Below are 20563 nucleotides of genomic sequence, written 5' to 3'. Positions count from 1 at the left end.
TTTTTAAAGAATGGAAAACAACTGATTGTCTTCAGTAGGCAGGAAAGGAAATGCTGTTAAGCATCAAGCAGTTAGTATGTCGTGGTTCTTTTTTGAATTGTGTACTTTAAAGGAATTTAGCATTCAACTACATTATCTGCATTGTAATATCTTCCAGGGGATTTTGAAACTGCTCAAATGTGTCATGGGGACTTAAAAAGACCGGGGTGTTTATATACTGTAACTTTCCATTACTTAAGGCAGCTGGCGTTTGCTGGATAATAGTGTTGTTTCTGTACAATTGTTAAGGGTCTTAATTCACCATGCCTTTTAAAAAAATTAAACGGGCTATTAGGAAGTATGGGGGGAGATCTATATGCTCCTCTATGGATTAAAAAAGCATATCATAATATATACAAACAGTATATGTTTTCAGACTGAGACAAGAATGTTTAATGTATTAAGCATTGTCAAACTAATTTTTCTTCAGAGATTAAGATCATGAGTTCCAGACTTACTGTGGAACTGGAGCTCTCTGTGGGTGAGTAAAGCAGAAGCTGTCCTTTGACCAATGTAGTCAGTCTGTTCATGTAAAGGTGTGATAAACAGACCAGTAAGAGAATCATCATAAGACAAAAAAAGTGTAAAATACCTTTAAAATATGTATATTTACATAAAGTGGTTGAAATATAATACATTGGTGGCAGAGCTTGGGATCTATAGAGTGAATGTAGTTCTAATTTTGTGAACAGCAAGAACTCTCCTATGAACCGTTCATACACCTGCAATGAAGAGATTTGCTCTTTGCACGAAGATTGGTATATGTATTTTCTGATGTAATGCTGAAGAATTAATGATAGTGAAAATGTAGTCCGCAAAACAGCAAAGACAGACACAACTAGATTGTAACATCAGCCAAATTTTTTGACTGTTTGACACTTATTTGACGCTTCATTTTTTTTATTTTAAATGTGTAATGGTGGCTATTGTAAGTATAGTAAATGTAATTATATTACAGTATCACTAATGTCTGTTGTTGACTTTATCTGTATTAGACCAAAATCCAAAGAACCTAATTATGCTCACCAAATCCATATTGTGCTAGATGTCATATGCACATGTGTAGTGAAGAGCTGGTTTATGCCTTTTTCCCCTTCTTCCAATTCTGTTAGCATCTGAAGGAAAATAAAGAGGCATAAGCTAAAAATAAATGGGGAAGAAAAGCCTGGGGCTCTAATTGGGGAAACCTTAATACCTGCACCCAGAAAAAATCTCAACCCCTACCATTCTTCAAAAATGGAGAAGTGCAATCAGTCCTTGTGGCTGGGCAAAGCAGTACTTAAAGGTATGGGCTTTTGTCTCTCCTTTTTTCTATGTTATCTGTCAAGCTTCTCCAATGGGAAGAGTCCTGTGCACTCCATTTATAGTAATTTTTCAGCAGAAGCCTGGTTTAAATACGAGCAGCAGAGGCCAAGAATTTTCTAACTTTAAATATTTATGGCACAATATAAGCTTAAGAGTACTTAAGCTACTTAATGTGGCTTTTATTTTGTTTTCTTAAAGGATATTGATATTAATTCAAGACCTGGTATCTGGACTGTAGCCCTTAAAATTAGAGGGCATAGGTGCCTGGGAAAGATTGACAGTATTGGTCTTGGTTTCTGTGTTTTTGGAACTTGCCCTTCCTATGCATAATATTTTTGAATTCTTTTGAAATGTATTTATATTCAGAGTGAAAAGCATTATTTATTCCAGACATAAGTTAATGAGTTCCTTATTTTCTCATTTCTTTCCTGTACTGAAAATCTTGGGAGCTGGGATCTTTGTTCATTCTTCCAAAAAAAGTCCATCTTAAGCACCAACTCTAATTCATAAACTGGTTTTGGTGTGTGAGTATCTTCTCTCAGATTAGCTCATCTTTTTTGCACAGCTGGTATCTCCAGCTGTCTTTGTCAGTACTCATTTAGTGTTGACTTTTTGTTTTTGAATTTCTAATTTGTTGGAGAGATGATGAGCATCAGTTTTACACACAGGCTAATAAATACACTCTTCAGATTTGTGTTTCTGTTCAAAAAATATACACAGACTGAAATTTTGGCATGGGCAAGGAACACATTTAACTTGCCTCTGAGCAGTTAATGAAATCCTGTATTAGGATAATGTAGAGAGATCATTGTGACATTATACTTAAAATAACCAAGTATTTCCCACTAGAAGTGGTGATTCTTATTTCTTTTAAGAATTTGCCAAGCTAACCCTTTTACGTTCATAATATCATGCTTACTTTGCATCCATTCGAGGCTTTTTGCATGTCATGTTTCAGTGAAGATTCAGGTACTTCCCTAAGGTTGAGGCTTAGGGAAGGAGTTCTGCTGATGCAGAAATGTTTTTCAGCAATAGCCGAAATCTCTAATTTGGAGCAGGTCCCTCCCACCTTTCACCTGATGAAATGCATCCTTGTCTGGGATGCAATCACAAATGATTTACAGGCAGTGTTAATAATTCTATATATTTCAATGATGGGACCATTTACTTTTTAGGAGGATGATACAGAGCTTGCATGGTAAATTCCTTTCTGTTCTAGGCTTTCCTCCTTCTTGGATTCCAGAGTGAATGTTTCAAGTCCTGCTGTAGCTCATGCTGCCAGTGGTATCTGGGTTGCTACTGCAAAGCAAGGAGTGGGAGCCATAATACCCTCTTCCGTCTTGTGGATATTTGTGCAAAGGTGCAGTTTCACAGTATCCATAAGCTAAAGTTTTCCTGCTGTTTCAAGGAGATGTCGGCCCTGGACACACGTTCCTGCCATCTCCCTTCTGCTGGGATGACTGTTTATGTAGTTATCTAGAGCAAGCTTATAAGTAATCCAGAAAGAGAAGTTAATGCTAGCACCAGCAAAATGCGATAGACTAGGTGTGAAGAATGAAAAGCTTGGAGGTCAAGACCCCAGTCTTCTGTGGCAGAATGTGCACTAGATTAACCTAGTTATCACGGTACAGCACTTCTAGCCATTGGCGATGAAATTCCGTGATCATTCCCTCTTTGGCTGGACCTATCAGAACAGGTGACTACAAGGATGTGGAAGGGACTTTAAGACCATATATTTGGGCTTTCAGGAGTTACAGCACGTTGGGGTGAGAGTAGCTCTGGCACCCTGCGTTCATTCCCTGCATGCATTTGCGCTGTGATGCAGTTCTTGGTTACTAACTTGGTTGTGGTCTCTCCTTGTCTCGTTGTTTCTCTCCTTGGCTGCAGGAGGTAGGTGGCGAGTGAGGTGGCAGATTCTGAGGAGGTGTGTTTAAGGCAATTTGTTTCAGTCTAGGATGTGTCCATTACAGACGTCCTATACAATATTGATTGATAAAAAAGCAGGATAGGAAACTTCTTTGGTGTATTTGATGCTTCAGATAAACTTGTAAAGTCACTTGCTTTAAATGTAGCCATTTGTATATACGTGTGGTTGGTTTTTTCACTGCTTATCTCTCAGAGTGTGTTCTGCCTTTAATTTTAAGGATATCTTTCTGCAGTTTTGAGGAAGTTGCACATACTTTTCAACATCCAATTCAGAAGTGAAAATCCAGTTTGCTAAGAATTAAAAAGTAATTCTAGCCCGGTGGGTAAATTAGAGGTTGGACTTGTGGGAGTTGTTGCATTTCACTATTTTCATGTAACTTAACTAAAATATTAAAAGAGAAAAAGTTTTCCAGGGTACTGTGGTCTTGTTTACCATCTTAAGCACCCTTAAGGCATCAGTTTGCATTTAAAAAAAGAAATTAAAAAAAATTGGATGGTTGAATAGTTTCTGCTTACTCAAGTTTCTCTCCCCCCTTGCCATCCCCATTTCTGTGGGGACTGTTGAAAAGAAATGCCAACTTTTCAGAAAGATTGCCATCATTTAGTAGGCTGACTTCTACAGGCTAAAATTTTGAAATTTAGGCCCTCATCCTGCAATTGTTTAAGCACGCTTAATTTCAAGCACATGCTTATTTACAGGGTCCAGATTTGTTTGTCTAATTACTTTGCAGCATGAGGGAAGCCAGACTGTCCAACTCTTCAGCCCATCTGTTGGGAGAGGGAGGGAAGAACTTGATTGTGTATGTTCCAAAAAGCTGTTCCACCCTTAGCCACCAGACTAAACTTATCTTTCAGATCCAGAGATTGTTTTATTTAAGAATACATAGTAGATATTTTTGTTATAGTACACTATCTTGAGCTCAGAATGGTTGTGGTTCATATGGAGCGGGGCCACAGGAGAATCTCATAGATTGCTTCATGGTAAGTGCCTATAAATTCTCTAGTACTGCATATTGATACATATTATTGACTTGTTTTATTTATGACACTGAGATAACGAGAGGGTGTTATCCCAAAGCTGTAGCATTATGAGTGTTTTAATACTGCTGTTCATCACATTTTGTTCGATAGATTTTAATATTCCCAATTCCACTTACTGCCTCATGCTAGCCAAGAAGTATAATATGCACATCGTTTTAAAATAGCTTGAAATTTTTGTAATATTTAGTGATGTTGATGATCGATGTAATTCTTTGTTTTTATTTTTAAAGTGAAGGCAAAAGGCCAAATTTGATTGTTTCATTCATGTGAGAATATGAGACCAAAAACAGGGTTTGTTGGAAAATCTGAATTTGTATATACAAGTCTCATTACTTAAAGATAATAAATTAGGAGTATGTTTTTTCCATTAGGTTTCACTACAAAAGCACCTGAGCCTTTTTTTTCTTAATGTTATTTGAACATCTGCATTTAAGAGGTCAACACAATCACATACATCTCTGCCCATAATATCTAATGTAAACGTCATTGTGTTAGTTGAGCATGGATCAGAATCAGAGAGGGAACTACATAAGTACCAAAGAACTAAATCAGCTGTTAGAACATACAGAAAAAACTCAGAATTTTCTTAGAACACTTTCCAAAGAAAAAAAAATCAATGAATTTTTCATTTACTTAAATGCAGTGTATTGGTCTTCTCTCAGTGGGCAGCTGTAATAGCTAGTTAACTTTCATTGCAGAGTAATTAGTCCACAGATTTCTCCAAGGAACTGTGTGTAAGATTTAAATAAGAACATCTTCTATTAGTAATACTACTACACGCGTCCTCTTACAAATAAATACCGAAGGAGATAAGACAGTAGTGCTTAACAGAATTCTGTGAAGTGCTATCTTTTACTATGGCTATGTTGTCCGAGGTTGGTATCCTGTATGTACAGAAATGCTTGCTCAACTGGTGAGAGGGCATTGTAGAATGTATATATACTTTATCATCCTCTTTCCCTCAGACTAGCTGCTTCTCCCAAGTGCTCTCACACAGTAGCGCAGGTCTAGGGAGTTCCTTCTTGTCCCTTCTTGCCTCCAGCTGTGGCTTCCCAGCCCTGTGCTGCATCCTGTGGTGACCACCTAATTTAATTGGATGAGCTTGTCTTTCAGAGATGGGAACCCTTGGACAGGACTTTTGGTTTAGAACAATTATTTCATTGAACTAATGGATATCACTTCTGTCTGCACAGCTAAGGGAACAGCATACTTTAGTACAGAAGTAGAAAAAAATGGCTAGAGGCAGCAGCAGCACCAGTTATTAGAGAAGAAAGATCAGTATGACCAGGCTCTGCTTTCTCTTAAATAAATGGTCTCTGTGAGATTCAGTAGGAAGATCCATATCCCTTTATCCCAGGCAATCTAAGTGGGTCTTGTTTTGTTTTTTAACAAGAAGGATTGTGCCAAGTTTTCTATGCTGTTGGTTGCTGCAAGCTTCCTCACCTGGCCAAAGATAATAATCTTCTAGCTATTCTACACTTAGGGCTATAAAGTAAATGAGTTTGGAAGGGATCTCCAGCGATCTAGTCCCTATCTCAAAAAAGGATCAACTGCAGCTGGTTGCTTGGGGCCATGTCTAGTTGTGTTTGGAATATCTTCAAGGGTAGAGACTCCACAGCCTCTCTGGGCTACCGATTCCCCTATTTGACCACCTTCTTCTAGTATCCCTTGCAATTACAGATTGCAGCCACTTCCTGTGTCAGTCATCTCATCACCATTGCCAAGGCAGTACTCTGTTAACCTTAGTGTGACAGTTTACTGTCCCTGAGGGACAGCATCTGGTCCTTGGGGTTTTAAAATGGCTTTAACCTTGAGCAACTGTTGCCCCGGTCCTCTCTCTCCTTCACTTGTGTGTTTTTAGTAACTGCAAGGTCAGCATATGCTGGATTTGGTAGAAGACAGTGTGTTGGTTCAGTGAATTAAACCTGGTTTGTGGGGGAAAACCAAACTAAACCACAAACCAACACAAACAAATGTGTGCACATGCTTTTTTTTTTTTTGTTGTTCATGTGATTGATTTACTGCTTGTTTAGCTGTTAACTAATGTTTATTAACGTGATTGACAGATTGATATTTATTTTTGAATAAATATGCCTATTTACCATATGATGTTGTTTTTTAATGTCAGAAATTAAATCTAGTGCTGCTTAATGGCCCTTTGAGAAAATAACTCCAATTTACTAACAAGATGTAGACACTTGCAGTTTTCTAAAGTGAAATCACTGGTCTGCTCTGCATCTTATGGTGTAGCTACTGGCATCTTTATTAACTTATTTTGAAGGTCTTCAAAACAGTCTTTATCAAATACGTTTGAAGATGGCTACATCTAGTGAAGAAATATGACCTTGTCTTACATTGGCAGTGGCAGGTATTTGACAGGAGGTAACTTAGCAGCCTTCATGTCAGGACAGGGAAGATTCTAAACTCCATCAACCAGCTGAGAAAAGGGAGCTGTGGGTGCGTAGGATGGAGTTATCCACGTTAGAATATAGTTAGAATATTACACCCTTGGTTTTATGAAGTGGTGTTTATTCAGTGTCTGTCTTTTTACAGTGTTTGAGAAATAATACTTTTCAGTATATTTGTGTGCATTGCTCAACTCTGTTTCTTAACATGCGGAGTGGTTGTTATTAGGAAGATGATTCTAGGGTCACTTGTCTTCCTGGCTGTCAGTAACAGGATTCCTGGTGTTTTAACTCATCAGTGCATTCAGGGTCGTGTGAGTTTGGACAGTCATATTAAGTTTTAATTCGGTTTCTGAATATTCAGTATAAATATAATGATGGTCACCTAACTTTGTAGCATTGTAGAATGTCTGGAAAAATATCAGATTTTTTTAGTGTTAATTTTTTCTCTCCGGGTTCTGATTTATTAAGGGATGTTTTTGGTTTTTTTGCAGGCATACAATTAATATCCTTTGACTGCAAGCTCTATGTAACATCTCAATAACACGGTGCTAATTTTTGATTACTTGTTGACTTGTAAATATATTATCATGTCTCTCTCTCTCATGTTTTTTCAAGGGGGGAAAAAAAGCTAAGGCATAGCAAAGTGCACTTATTAGTCAGGCTATATGTTTGTGTTCCATATTTGTTTGCAAAGCTTCACATGCATCTGTAGGACAGGAGAAATATTATGGCTGTATAAAGAATTGGGCCTGTGCATTTTCTTAATCTGCTCTAATATTCAGGTTTTTGAACTGTTTGTGTTACACCATTTGTCTTCCCTACTGAACTTAGTTTGATACAGAAAACTTTGTATATGTCATAAACTTGGGTCCTTGGTAACGTGTGGTATTCATTTGGCTAGTAGGATGCTCCCCTGTTTCTCCCTCTCATCTTTCTGTCCTTCTTTTTCTCTACGAATGGCTGGTTTTCATTTAGAGTAATACATATTTTGTGTTAAACATCTCATTAAGTGTCCTCTGCCAAGCTGAAGACTTTTCCAGACTGAAAGCCAAATGGCCCACAAGATAAAGTGCTGCTAACTTTCTCTACTGAATTCAGTACAGTAATTCCAAGTGCTTTTTTTCCACTCCATACAAATTAAAAATACCATCTAGGTTGAATCTTAATTTTAAAAAAGTTATCAGTTAGGAGATCTAGTACTCTTGAAAAATAAATTGTACTTAAATGTATTCTGAAGTAAATTAGCTTAATAGTGTTGTTTGGCTATTTGACTGTGGCTCAAATTTATTCATTAGTTGATAGGATGGAGCAAGGAATCTTTCTTTACTGATATCTTCAGGAGGATTTTGTGCAACTGGCACATCAAATTTAAACTAAGAGTTTGTATTAATGATTAAACAAGTGCTGACTTTACGTCAGGCAAAAATCTTGTGTGGTCATACGACTGATAGAACTTTTTTTGCATGAAAAATGAAATGGTCTTCATGAGGCTAGATGATTGGGAAGACTAAGATTACACTTGTTAGTGTTTTCCATTTCCTTTGTGCATACCTGATTTCTTCTCTTTATCTTCGTGTAATCAGCAGCTATATCCATTTCCAGGATCTAATTGAACGTAATGAAGAAAGAGGTTGGGCTGTTAAGCTTCCACATTCTCTGCTCTTTGTGGTGCTCATGGTGTTAAAAAGAGATGAGTTAACATAAACCTGAGTAGGCTGTTTAACCTTCTTTCTCTTCTGGAAATGTAGATGCAATAACATTTGCAGCTGAAAAGGCTCATTCGCAGTTTCTAATGTTTAAGGATGCAAATGAAGCATTTTGTCTTTTCTGTTGCCTGGAGGTGTTAAGCAAGGAAACAGAAAGAGGTTTCTAGGATTAGTTCCACAGATTTCTTTTATCATGTAAAAATCAAGGGTGGTTTCAATGCCATGAAGTGATGAAAAGCAATATGGAAACCATCCAGGGAAAATTCTTGAGTTTCGTTTGTTTCTCCCTAAATTTTCTGGGTATTTATTACTACTGATATAGTTGAACACTTAACCTTTTTGCAACAGCAGGGCTAAGTTCCTGTGCATTGGGTGGTGTGTGTGTGGAATGTTTTGTAGGTGATGAAGCAATTCATCATTGACAGTGGCATGTCATAGACACTACTCTATGTTCAAGTTTTATATTTTGTTTTTGAGAAAATCTTCTAAAAACTTGGATAACTCAATGTCGCATTTGGGTTCTGGACAAAGACCATCTAAAGCTTTAAACTGTTTTGAAGTGAAATTACCAAGTAAAACTTCAGCTTGATGATCAGCTCCACAGTGAAAATTTTTAAGTATTGGACCCCAGAGGTACTTCTTGTTCTCACAGTGTCTTGTAGTGTTGAGTCCTTGGAAGAAGCTGCATCTGTGCTTCTTTTCACTTGCAAAGATATGACTTGGAAGATGAATACCATTTTTTCCACTTAAAGGTATAATATACACTATTAAATGTTTGGTTAATCGGACTTCTTTATTTTAAAATGCAGAATTAAATCAATGCAAGCACATTTCCCTTTGTACACACGTACTCTATCACAGTACGAATTCACAACTTGTGTCTTGTTGAGGAAGATGTCTGCAGATTAGCCTGATTCTTACAGTTTTGACTTTGTAAATTTACCACTTCTGTGGAATTAAAGAGGAGATGATGTTAAAGTTTATTTAAAAGTTATTTTCTATGCAACATTTGTGCTTGAAGTGTTGCTGACCATCTAGATGTATTCTGGCTGCTCCCTGGTGTTTATGCAGGTCATGCACCTTTTCTGACTGGTGCACGCTTTTGGGACAGTGGAGCTAAGTAGCCTTAAATTGTGTTTATACTGGTTCAGCAACTGTGCCTTTTGTTTAAGCTGAACTTTAGAGTAGTCTAACTGATTTATCTCTTCCCCTAATATTTAAATACACGTATACTACATTTTGAAAAGCATAAAGATACCTCATATATAGATATATGGTGTTCCTACATTCTATTCCAAGCCTGCTTTAGAGAAGGCATATTTGGGTCCTTGATAAGGCCTGTTTTTGTTTGATTTTTCAGAAGTTTGGTCATGAGGTACATCGATACTGATGGAACTTAAATGTAGTACAAGAATTTTTGGTAACTGATTAACGTATTTTCATGGCTCTGAGTAGTTTATACTTGGGAGACCAGTGTGAACAGGTTCACACCAGGATTAAATAAATCAGGCAATATTTCTTAGAATAATGGCTTAAAGGGAGTCCGTTAACACATCTCCCTCCCCGTGCCAGAGGTTAAACACGGAAACTGCCATCTGTGTTGGTTTACTTCCAAGTAAATTAGTGTATTCAGGTTTTCAGTTTTTTGATGTTTCTGCCCAGCAATCATCTTTTCCCTTACTTATGGTAGTGGTTGTGAAAATGGTTTAGTGTTCTTTAAATTCAGTTTTAAGAAGTGAGACAAACTTCTTGCAGCTGTGTTCAATTTCAGGTAAGGCTTTTTCATTCTGCTGGCTTTTCCTTTTCTAAAGAAACACTCCCAATGTATCATGTTCTCTTACAGTATGTACCCCTATTTGAGACAGGGAGTACAGATATTTAAAATGGCACAGTTTAGTGTGACACGTGGTGACATAGCTTGTGTGGTGGGTCTGGCCTCTCAAATGCAGTGTTTTTTGGAGCCAAGTAACAGTAAGGTTTTATTTCAAAGCAGAACTTGGAACAAGCCACGGGGTTTGGCAGACTGGGCAATACAGTTCTTCACCACCCTCTTCCTCTAGTAAGTTGCATTGGGCTCTGTCACTTTTCGAGTTGCAAATTAACCTTTTATTTTTGAGGCTAGTTGCTATCACAGTCTACTTGCCTGCTGCTTATGCAACTTGAGGTGATTGTAATACTCTATCTCTTTCCCAAACCCTCAAACAAAATGAAAGCCCAGACCAACAGAAGGAGCTCCAGTAGCCAAAGACAGGTGTAGTCCGAGAAAAGGAGGATGCTGCAGGCCTTCCCCCTCTAGCATATTTGTCCGTCTGCTTATATCACATACTTTGTTCACTTAAGAGGTGCTATGCTGTTCTGTTGTAAGCCTGTACAGAAGGTTGTAGTTTACTTTTCTTGATGATGGCTCACTTTTTTTAAAAATACTTGTTCTAATGAAGGATGCTACTGTACATGTAAGTTTTGTACAGTTTATTTGCACATAAACATGTGCATATTCTTAAGACCTTTTGGCTTCAAAAGTTCTGCTTTTTCATTCTAAACAAGATTGGAGGAATTCCTATTCGCTGAACTGCTGGAGAGTTACTACTTTTGGTGATCCATGACAATACCCAGGCTTTTCACTGTTTTAAGCCTTTTCCAGCCTAAAATGAGTCTGCATAGAATGAAATACCCTATTTGTTAGTACTAAATTTACAGGTTGATGCCTGGGCAGATCATTGGCCACCTCTGTATATGTTCTTTATTCTGAGCCTTCAGGATAGCAGCACAGGGCTCAACTATTTGAGCTGATAGGTTGTTTCTGTGCATCTGGCAGAAAGCTTAAGAGTGTTCTTTCACCTCCACCGTGTTCTGTTGTAGAGCATTTTACCAGTTTAGTACTTCGTAGGTTGAGTGAATGCTTCTTATAATATATTCTTATAGTACACTTCCTAAGGGGATTCTTACCCAGTGTTGAATGGACAGTTCCTGTATTGCAGGGTAATCTGTTACGTCCTTTCAGCATCTTTCAACAGATGTCAGTGTGCCTTTTTTTTTTTTCCTGGTATGACTCCTGAATCTTGTCTGTGTTTGGATATTTCATCTGGTTACTTCACCTGGATTTTTCTGTTCTGCTTGGTTATTTTCTAGGTTGTTTAAACTTCTGGACTTTTTTGCTGCCGGCTCTGCTTCTCAACCCTGCATTTGACCTGTGTGACTTAGGTAGCTGGGCTAAAAGGCCTTAATTACAGTCATCCTCGAGTTCTGCTGCTTATCTGCATTACTTTGTATGTAGATTTGTATGTAAAGTTTCTGGAACTCTGATACTGTTTGTGATTACTAGACTACTTCCGCTTCTTCCCTTCCCCGTTGGATCTGCCTCCTTGACTGACTGTGTGTCAAGACAGCAGAAGAATTAAGGCAGTCGTTCTCCAGTATAACAGTGAAAGAATTCGTCACCCGCATGCAAATATTTTATGGAAGCCTTTTCCAGATTTTCCTGTGGAGAAAACTTGAAGGTTTGGACACAAGCCCTTTGAAAACCAGGCCTATGATGTTTCTACTGGAGTTCTTATCTGTGGACTTTCCTTCATAATCTCATTCACCAATAAGTTCTTGAGTAAGTGTGGTAAGTTGTTACCCACACTTGCTGATCTTGCTGTTATCTCACTGCAACAGAATCTTGCTTCTGCCCTTAAGTTGTTCCACTACTTGACAGTATATGTCAAAGAGGTTGTTCGATTGCTTTGCTACTTCAAACTTCAGCCATTCTGTAAGTACTCAGTGCTCCTCAGAGAAGCAACAATAGGCTTTATTTTAAAACAAACCTTAAAACATAAGTGCAGACTTGAACACAAAAGCAGGCTGATATGGCAGCATGCAGTCTTCCTCCTGCACACCTGAGAGTTTATGTGCCTTCCCCAAAAGAAGGTGGTTCTTTACAGTTGTGTGGTCCAGCAGCTTATGTGGTCCTTTCTCCAATGCTCATTAAGCTTCTCTGTTTAGCTAATATTTGCTTACAAAGGAAAGGAGAACGCTTCTCACAAAAGACCTAGGCCATCGTCTGCCGTGTTAGCTAGGTCAGATGTGGAGTACCAGAGCCTGCTCTAGAGAAGGGGGATAGATAGGACTGTGGGAAGGGATGTGCAGGAAAGGAAGGAGAGAGAACGGGGCAAAAGCAACTAGGTTGGCTCAGTCACTTCTCTGGTCATGCCTGACAGACTGCAGGCTCTGAGCCTACCCAGCCAGTGGTGCTGGAGTTAAGCCCTTTTCTCCTAAGTGAATTACTTTTTTCTGATAAGTAGCAACCCTGAGTTTGGCTAATCTTGCAAACATTGTATGTAAGTCTGAGTTAGAGAACATATGACTCAATGGCTGTATGCAACAGATCGTTTGGGTTTTCCTGTAAATTTCATGAGCTTATTTAAAACCAGCCCTGTGTTTACATAGGAAAGTTTATTTTCAGTAAGGTGGAACAGCTAAAATTGCTGCTGAGATCTCTCCATCCTCTCAGCCATTTCTTCCTCAGAGATGGGAAACATTTTCCTACAACTAACCATTTCAGGTGCCAGGGAGTGAACAAGAACAAAGCCTGCATTATTGTCATTGCTTCTGTGTGGTAAGATAATTATAGGGGCTCTTGCACCTGGAAGCAACTGGGCAATTGGAGTGTGTTTTGCCACCTCAGCATGGTGTGAGTGGAAGAATCCCCTTGCCAAATGGTCCTGAAAAATAAAACATAAGATTCTTGATAGCTGTGTTTTTGTGCACGGCATACCTCCTTATTGGCTGGAGCTGCTTGTGTTAAGCTGATGTTATGTGCAGATTCAAATATCCTGGCTCGAATGAGGACACCAAAAAGTGTGCTTAATTGTCCATAACTAATGTGACGAAAGACAGAGGAAAAGTTTTAGTATCTCTTGTTATGTCTAAAGCTGGGTTGGAACTGTTCAGTCATTTCCTGCAGTGCTGAGAGGCTTGGCAGTGAGTTGGCTGGTTTGCCACGTATTCATAAGCCCACAGAAGAGTATATGTTGCCAAGGGAGCTAGAATGTATGAAAGTTTATTATGCAGTGTTCCCTCCTTCATGCTTTCTATCTTTAGTTCTGCTTATGCTATCACTGAGGCTGAATCCACTACTGACTGTATAATACAGTAATTGTGAATCTCTGCATGCATAATTTCCAGGAGGAGATGCAAAGGAATCTCCTCTTCTAGGATCAGTCTCTTCAGTTACCTCAGGTGCACAAGAGTTTGACAGATGGACAGGTCCTTTCCAAACGTTGGGAGTGTGGCAATTTACACTAGGTCTGTTTGCCCCGCTCTGTTCCCAGAGCAGTTGCACGTGGTTGACAGACTGTGAATGTCACATACAGCTCAACCACAGACTTCCCAGATGAGTTTTCCTCCTTTTTTGCTATATTTGGGGCCCTGCCTTCCTTGGGGGTAGAATAAGGCTTTTTGTCTTAAGGCTTTAAAAAAAAAAAATTAAAAAAAAAGAATGAAATGCTTGCGATTCTTATGGCACTACTATTTAACCAAGTGTTGCAGCTCTCAAAAATAGAGGTGTGTTGGGGAAAATTCTTCAATATCTACTTCTTAGTCAAAGAACTAACTTTCTTGGCATGGAATGTATTCTGAAATTGTTCTTCTGTAAAATATTCCTTAGTGTTTGTCTGTATGTTTGACTATGCAAAGCAGAGCAGTGATACACAGATATCTTGGGTATGTTTCTAAATTAAATACTGGTTCATGTTTATGGTGAAACTTGTTATGTTCCCTGCAGCCAGATAATTAGTCTTCAAGGCTGGAGTATGCTGCTGAAGGTGTGGAGAAGTAACAGAGCTTTTGGGAGAACTTGTTTGATATATAGAGTGTAAGCTTGTGTATGTACAGCAGAGGTTCTAGCACTTGCTGCTACACTGGCAAATCTGTGCATGCACAGACTGTCATCAGGCATTGGATGTTTTTCTTGCACAGTTTTACCACTTCCGTGTGTTTCATAAACTAAGGATGCTAATGGATGAGTGCTGATAGATCTTTGTGGGAGCTGAAGATGTTACTGCCACACTTTTTCTTATGGTCTACTTTTGGCATTTTCAGTATCAGGCACTAGAGTTTTGAACAGGTTACGTGTGAGTATTGCCAATGAAGAAGCTGGGGCACTCTTCTAGTGATGAGCTGAGAAGCTTTGGCAGAGGGCTTGAGCAAGCACCTTTGGGTGATGGGGGCTTAAATTATTGTAGCAAGACTTGCAAGAGTTTTTCTAGTAGTGCCTTAAGCTGACAAAATCTTTTTTTGTAAGCTTCACTGAAGTTAGTTGCAAGTCATGTGAGAGAATGCACACTTTCTGTGTAAGTGATGGTTTGGCATATTGGCTGGAAACCAGTAGATCCCCCTTAGTTTAACTTATTTTTTATGTACGGATGTTGCAGCATACCGAGTTAAGTGGTTTTGGGTATCTTGTGATACCACGTTGAGTTAAACTATTTTGTTTCAGATTTTGTTGCTGGGAGATAACTGGATGTGATGACTGCTCCAGTTGGCTAACCATATAGGGGAATAGCCGGTGGTACTAAACTGCTGCTTGTTCACAATGAAAAAGCAGTTCTGTGTAAGGTACAAAGGTTCAGAGCAGTTAAAGCCAAGAGGTGCATGTGTAGACAAGTGCATTTTGTAAGTTCTGGACATTAGAAGTATATATTTAAAAGAAAAAAAGACAAAGATGTAGGTTGTACCAGGTGATATTTACATTCGAGCAATGTGAATCTGTTGCACATCATCTAGTATTTAATTTTTAATAAGTAGTATTGGTTGTATCTACGTGGAATATTACAGCTCTACAAGATTCATGTAACAAATATACTGGATTCAGCAGATTAATTTCTTTTAATGGCCTGGAGTGTTCCTTCTCAGGTGGTTCATGAATAAATCTCTGCTGAATGGTGCTGTCCTCTTCTTACCCAGGTACCTGCTTGGACAGGAGCAGGCAGTCAACTGGATACTTTGAAGGTCTATGCCACAAGTCAGTGAGAGTAGACAGTCAAGCAAGATGTCCCCTACATGCCTTTCACTAGAAAGGTGCAAGCTGGAAGTCTTGAATGGTCTGTCAAGGCAGCAAAAGTTTTGGTCCCGCTATCTTGATGACGTCTGGAGATCCCATATTTCGGTATCAGTCTTTGAGAAGAGAGTAGGAAGCAAAATCAATACATGGTGAAGTTTGAAGTGGCATTGATCAGGATACATATGCCAATATTATGGCAGAAACTGTATGTAAGTGAATCTTTTCCACAAAGCATTTTGAGATTGGAGTGCAGTCTGATGACAAAATGGAACTCTGCCCTATCTCCAGGTGTATGCAGATGCATGTTTAAAACCCTCTTGTTAAGAGAGAATAAAGTATCAGGTTGTAATCTGCTGTTGTTTCTGAAAGGGTCAGCTGCAAACATTATGTCACTATGATTTCAAACATCAACTCCTTGCTTGTTGTTTCCCTTCTCTTTTTAAAAGTGAATTCCTTTAGTACTAGATCCTTTTGTACTAGATCTAGATTAATAGATCTGCGTCTTCACGTTGGTCTTCCTATCCCCTTCCTCCTTCCTATTGCAGTCTTCCCAACTTTGTGTTTATAAGACAGCTATTCATCAAATCAGTATTACTGAGTTGCTGAGCTAATAAGCCTAACTGTAGTAGAGAACTGTAGTAGAAGAACTGTAGCTGAGATAAAACCCCAGATGGTTCGTTGTGAGTTGAAGCTAAGAAGCCTTTGATGTAGCTCAACTGATGCTCTGCGTTTGGTTTGGGTGTCTTTGCACTGAGCTTCCTAGTGTGTCTGTAAAACTTAGCTGGTCTTTTCTCTGTTATCTGTAGCACCCTGTTAGCTAGGATGATAAGAAGTCGTGTACGCAGAGCTTCTGCTATTACACTCTTCCTGCTAGGAAGCTGCTGACAGTGAAAACAGGGATGCTGGGAGCTCTCCGCTCTTAAAGATCGTGAATAGGAGGACGTTGTTCCCCAGCTTAAAAACCATATTTTTCCTATGTCTGTTCTGTGGTCATGTACTACCATCACATAAATACACAAAGCTTCATCAAATTAGTTTTTATTGTTAGTGACTATAACTGTCTGGCAACCCTAACATATGCAGCACAAGTGTATGTCAGAAAGATACAAAACATTAAGACACAAATTCTGATATAAGAAATTGAATGCTTGCTCTTGTGTTAGTGTTGGTATTAACCAAACTACCCGTTGGCTGGAAACAAGTTGGTTTTAAGCATTTTACAGGTGTCTCAGAATTGGGCAAAAACATCAATGAAACAGTTGGAAGAAATTGTGCAAGGCTGGTGTGCTTACCCTTTTGATGTTTTTTTTCTGACGTTACAAAAGATGTTAAGTTTCCTGAAACATGCATGTACTCACTGATGCATCAGTAACTTTCAGTGAAACAGTTCTGATAGAACTGCCTTTAGCTCTGTATAGTCCTGACCCTGAAGAGGTTTGAAAAAATGTCTGTGTGCTTGATCACTGAAGTCTATTGCTGGCATAGAGAAATGCGGGGGGGCGGGAAATGCAGTTCAGTGTTCTACCTACATATTAAAGTTGAAGTATTAAAGTATTTTATGTTAACCTATTTCCACTTCAGTTTTGGAAACAATTGGGGAAACGTTATTTCACTTACTACCTTATTTTCAAGATCTTTAAATACATCGAGCAAGAGACTGTACTTTCGTTTTGTCATTTCGTCAAGGTTTGGTTTTGGGAATGCATGATGGGATTTTCAAATGCATTGCAGTTTAGTGAGCATATCTTTGTAAATCACTTGTGGCTATTTCAATGGTGAGTTAACTAGCCTCTGTTTTCTCAAGGGATATTTCTAACTTTCAGGCTGGAGTACTTCCACTTTCAGCTATTTTTCTTTGGCCTGGCTTTGATTTATACAAATGCTAATTATAGGGGCTTTGAATTTGTGTGTATACATAGTTTCACAAGATCGCACACATTTTTAATGAACCAGCTGAAATGCTGCTTATATATTGCTATGTTGCTGCATAAACAGATCACTGATTAATGAAACAACATTTAGAAGACAGTTCAAAAAGAGAAAAAATTAATAGCAATACTTGCATAAAGCTGATTTTTAGTTTCATCTCCAAAAGTTATATCTTCATTGTCTTTGCAGGCATCAGAAGGTGTCACCTTCATTGGACCTGACACACATGCTATTCAAGCTATGGGAGACAAGATTGAAAGCAAATTGTTAGCCAAAAATGCAAAAGTCAACACGATCCCTGGCTTTGATGGAGTAGTCAAGGTGAGAAATTGTTTAATTACTGTCTGCCCACTGTAGGAACACTTGTTGAAGGTCTGATGCAGAATGTAATTATATGTTTCAACCTCTTTTTCAATAAGATGTAATTAAAAATGGGGTACAGATTTTTATTAGCAAGAGAGCTTTGGAGAAGAAGAAAGTCCATCATAATACATAACATATTTAAGGACTGCTTCTATGGAGTCTCTAAAAATGTTTTGCTTTAACATGAAGGCAGGTAAATGTGTTAAATGTCAGGTGTGCATTCAACTATCTGCACAGGTCTTTATATTTCTCTGGTCTTTACTTCTTGTTGGCCAAGACCTTGACAGCTCTAAGTTAACAGTCAAGTTTGTTACACTGGATGAAGCTTGCATTTTACAGTCTGATGCTGATGGTAGATTTCCATGTGTTGCAAAACTCGGGGTGAGGGGGAGCTGGTGGCTCTTTTTCTGAATCTACAGCTAGTGTTCTTCCTGGGGTTTTTAGAAGGAATGATTTCCAACAGTTTTCTAAAAATATTTTGGTTGTTTCTTTGTATTTTATAAGGTGAAAAAAAGCATGTCTTGGTTTCAGTTTATTTGCTGCTATAGTGATTAATTATTGGGCTCTTTTGAGCTTCCCTGTGTGTCTTTATATATTATCTGTGTTAATGTAGGTAAATAAGCTTTTTTCTTTTAAAATCTTCATTGTGTATGCCTAGAACTTTGGTGTATTATAAAACCTATACCTCCTGGGTTGAAATTTTTTGTTTAATATGTGAAGTTGGGCTTTTTCGAACTAAAAATTGAGTAAAACTTTGAGTTGCAGGAAAAAGTGTAAAGTTTGTTTCAATGACACTTCAATGTAGTTGAAAAGAAAGCTTTTCAGTTTTTATGACAATTCATATTGACCTCTGATAATCATAAATCTTATTTACATGATGTAATAGGAAATGTCAAGATAATTGGGAACAACTGAATATATTGATGGAATGTAGACTGTAGTTTAAGGACCAACATATTCCAGGGGAATGATGTTCAGCATTGTGTCAGCTAAGTTGGATTTTGAACTCTGTTAGGAGGAAAAAAGCAAATCCAACTAGATGAGGAAGGTCAATAGAGTACAAAGGTGCTAAGCCTTCACAAAATTGTCTGTTCTGATGAGGATGCCTGGAGAACTTGGCTGGAGAGGACAATAAAATCATGAAACGGGGTCAAAATGCACAAGAGAATTTTTCAGTACTCGTGATGGAAGTGCCTGGTGCGTGTTAACGCCTGGCAGCGGGATATGCTGCAACAGGTAAAAGTGCAAAGGCTTGTTTCTCTTGTGGAGGGCTCCAGCATTGCCACAAACGCCAACCTAACTCTCAGATGAAGTCTGCCATTGATAAGTTGAACACAGCATTCCTTCGGGGTTTTGTTGCATGTTTTAGCAGTCCTTGTGTATGTGGTCCTTTAGCACTCACAAGATTTAACAGCAGCCAAGCTTTTGTGCGTTAGATCCTCTGTTTTGTCTGATATGCTGTATGTTCTTCTAGAAATCCTGAAAGTAACGTCTAGAAAAACATCTAATTAGGAGTTAACTTTGAATTAATCATCTAAATCCCACAAATGTCACATCAATTTCACATACCTCAGCCTTGCACTAGTTCTGATTATCTGTTGATGGAAGAAGAACACAAGATTTAAAAAAAAACAACAACCAAACAACAACCAGACAACCAAACCTGGAGCATACCCACCAAATCAGAAAAAGGAGAGCTCACAGGTGTTGCCAGTGTTGTAGTTTCCATCAGAAAGAGGAGATAAAAATCTTAGGTGAACCAGTGCTTTGGTTACCACTTCATGGAAGGAACTGGTAGGAAATAAACTTCTGATAATTGGTATTTTTGTCCTTGCTATGGATCTAAATATGTGCCTGTGTTTGTCCTCCAATCTCCTCCCTGTGATAATGTGTCTTTTGCTCAGATGAATACCCGAGTAATTAGGTCATACAGGATGCCTGATCTTTGATTAGAGCTTGATGTGCTACTTTGCCAATTCAGACTACGATAGGAAGGGCAAAGCTGTGTGATACCAGGTACAATCAGAAGAGCAACACATGAGGAATTGGAGACTGTATAGGATTTCTGCCATTCTGTGAGAGATCTGCTTTGGTCACAGAGTTACGAAGCTTTCAAAATCTTTGAGGGCTCTTTGTCTTGAGACATAAAAATTTTAAAGGTCCTAGGAAGGAGTTAAATGTCTGCTTGATAATTGAGTTGATTAGAGATGATGTAATCTTTATACTGGAGTCTAATAAAGCTGGAAAAAAACTGCTTTCATGCCTCTGACAATGCCAGAAGTTAAGAAAGATCAGTCACACATATTTTTTGTGGAATTGTGGATGTTAAAGCAAAAGTAGAGTAAAAACTTCTAGTCCTTCATTGTTAAACTCGGGACTGTACTGAAATTCTTTGTTACTCGAAGAGTTGTTTTTATCCAACACTTGCTAAACAGTGCAACAGATACATAGGCCCTTCATGAATAAAGGGTGTTTTCCCCCTCTTATGTTGCTTAGCACTTACACATAGTAGACACTGGAGTTGCTAAGCTTTTGTAATAAAATCTTGGAGAAGTTGCATGCAGAAAAACTGCCAGTGAGTAGAGATTAAATTAGAAATTTAAGAGAAGGAAGTCCTTCAATGGTATACTTAAGGACCTGGAAGGATTGAAGGGGAGGATGCTTGACGTAACAGACACAACTAACTACTCTCATATAGGCAAATGCTGTAGCAAATATGAAACTGAGAATGGAAAGAAATGGTGTGAGGGTGGATGAGGTAGTTTGACAAACAGTAACTTTCTTCTCATCACTGGTTCAGTTTC

General features: G+C 38.4%; 1 protein-coding gene across 1 annotated transcript in view; it reads left to right on the top strand.

Moving 5' to 3' along the window:
• The window catches only part of PCCA (propionyl-CoA carboxylase subunit alpha), a 292639-nt gene that overhangs the window by 65095 nt on the left and 206981 nt on the right, over positions 1-20563 (top strand). The window contains exon 7 of the mRNA XM_074156847.1: positions 17586-17717. Within this exon, the coding sequence (XP_074012948.1) occupies positions 17586-17717 (132 nt within the window). The remainder of the gene's footprint in view (positions 1-17585; positions 17718-20563) is intronic.

Source organism: Numenius arquata, chromosome 1 (genome assembly GCF_964106895.1).
Source record: "Numenius arquata chromosome 1, bNumArq3.hap1.1, whole genome shotgun sequence".
Taxonomy (NCBI): Eukaryota; Metazoa; Chordata; class Aves; order Charadriiformes; family Scolopacidae; genus Numenius; species Numenius arquata.
This window is presented reverse-complemented; position numbering and strand designations above follow the sequence as displayed.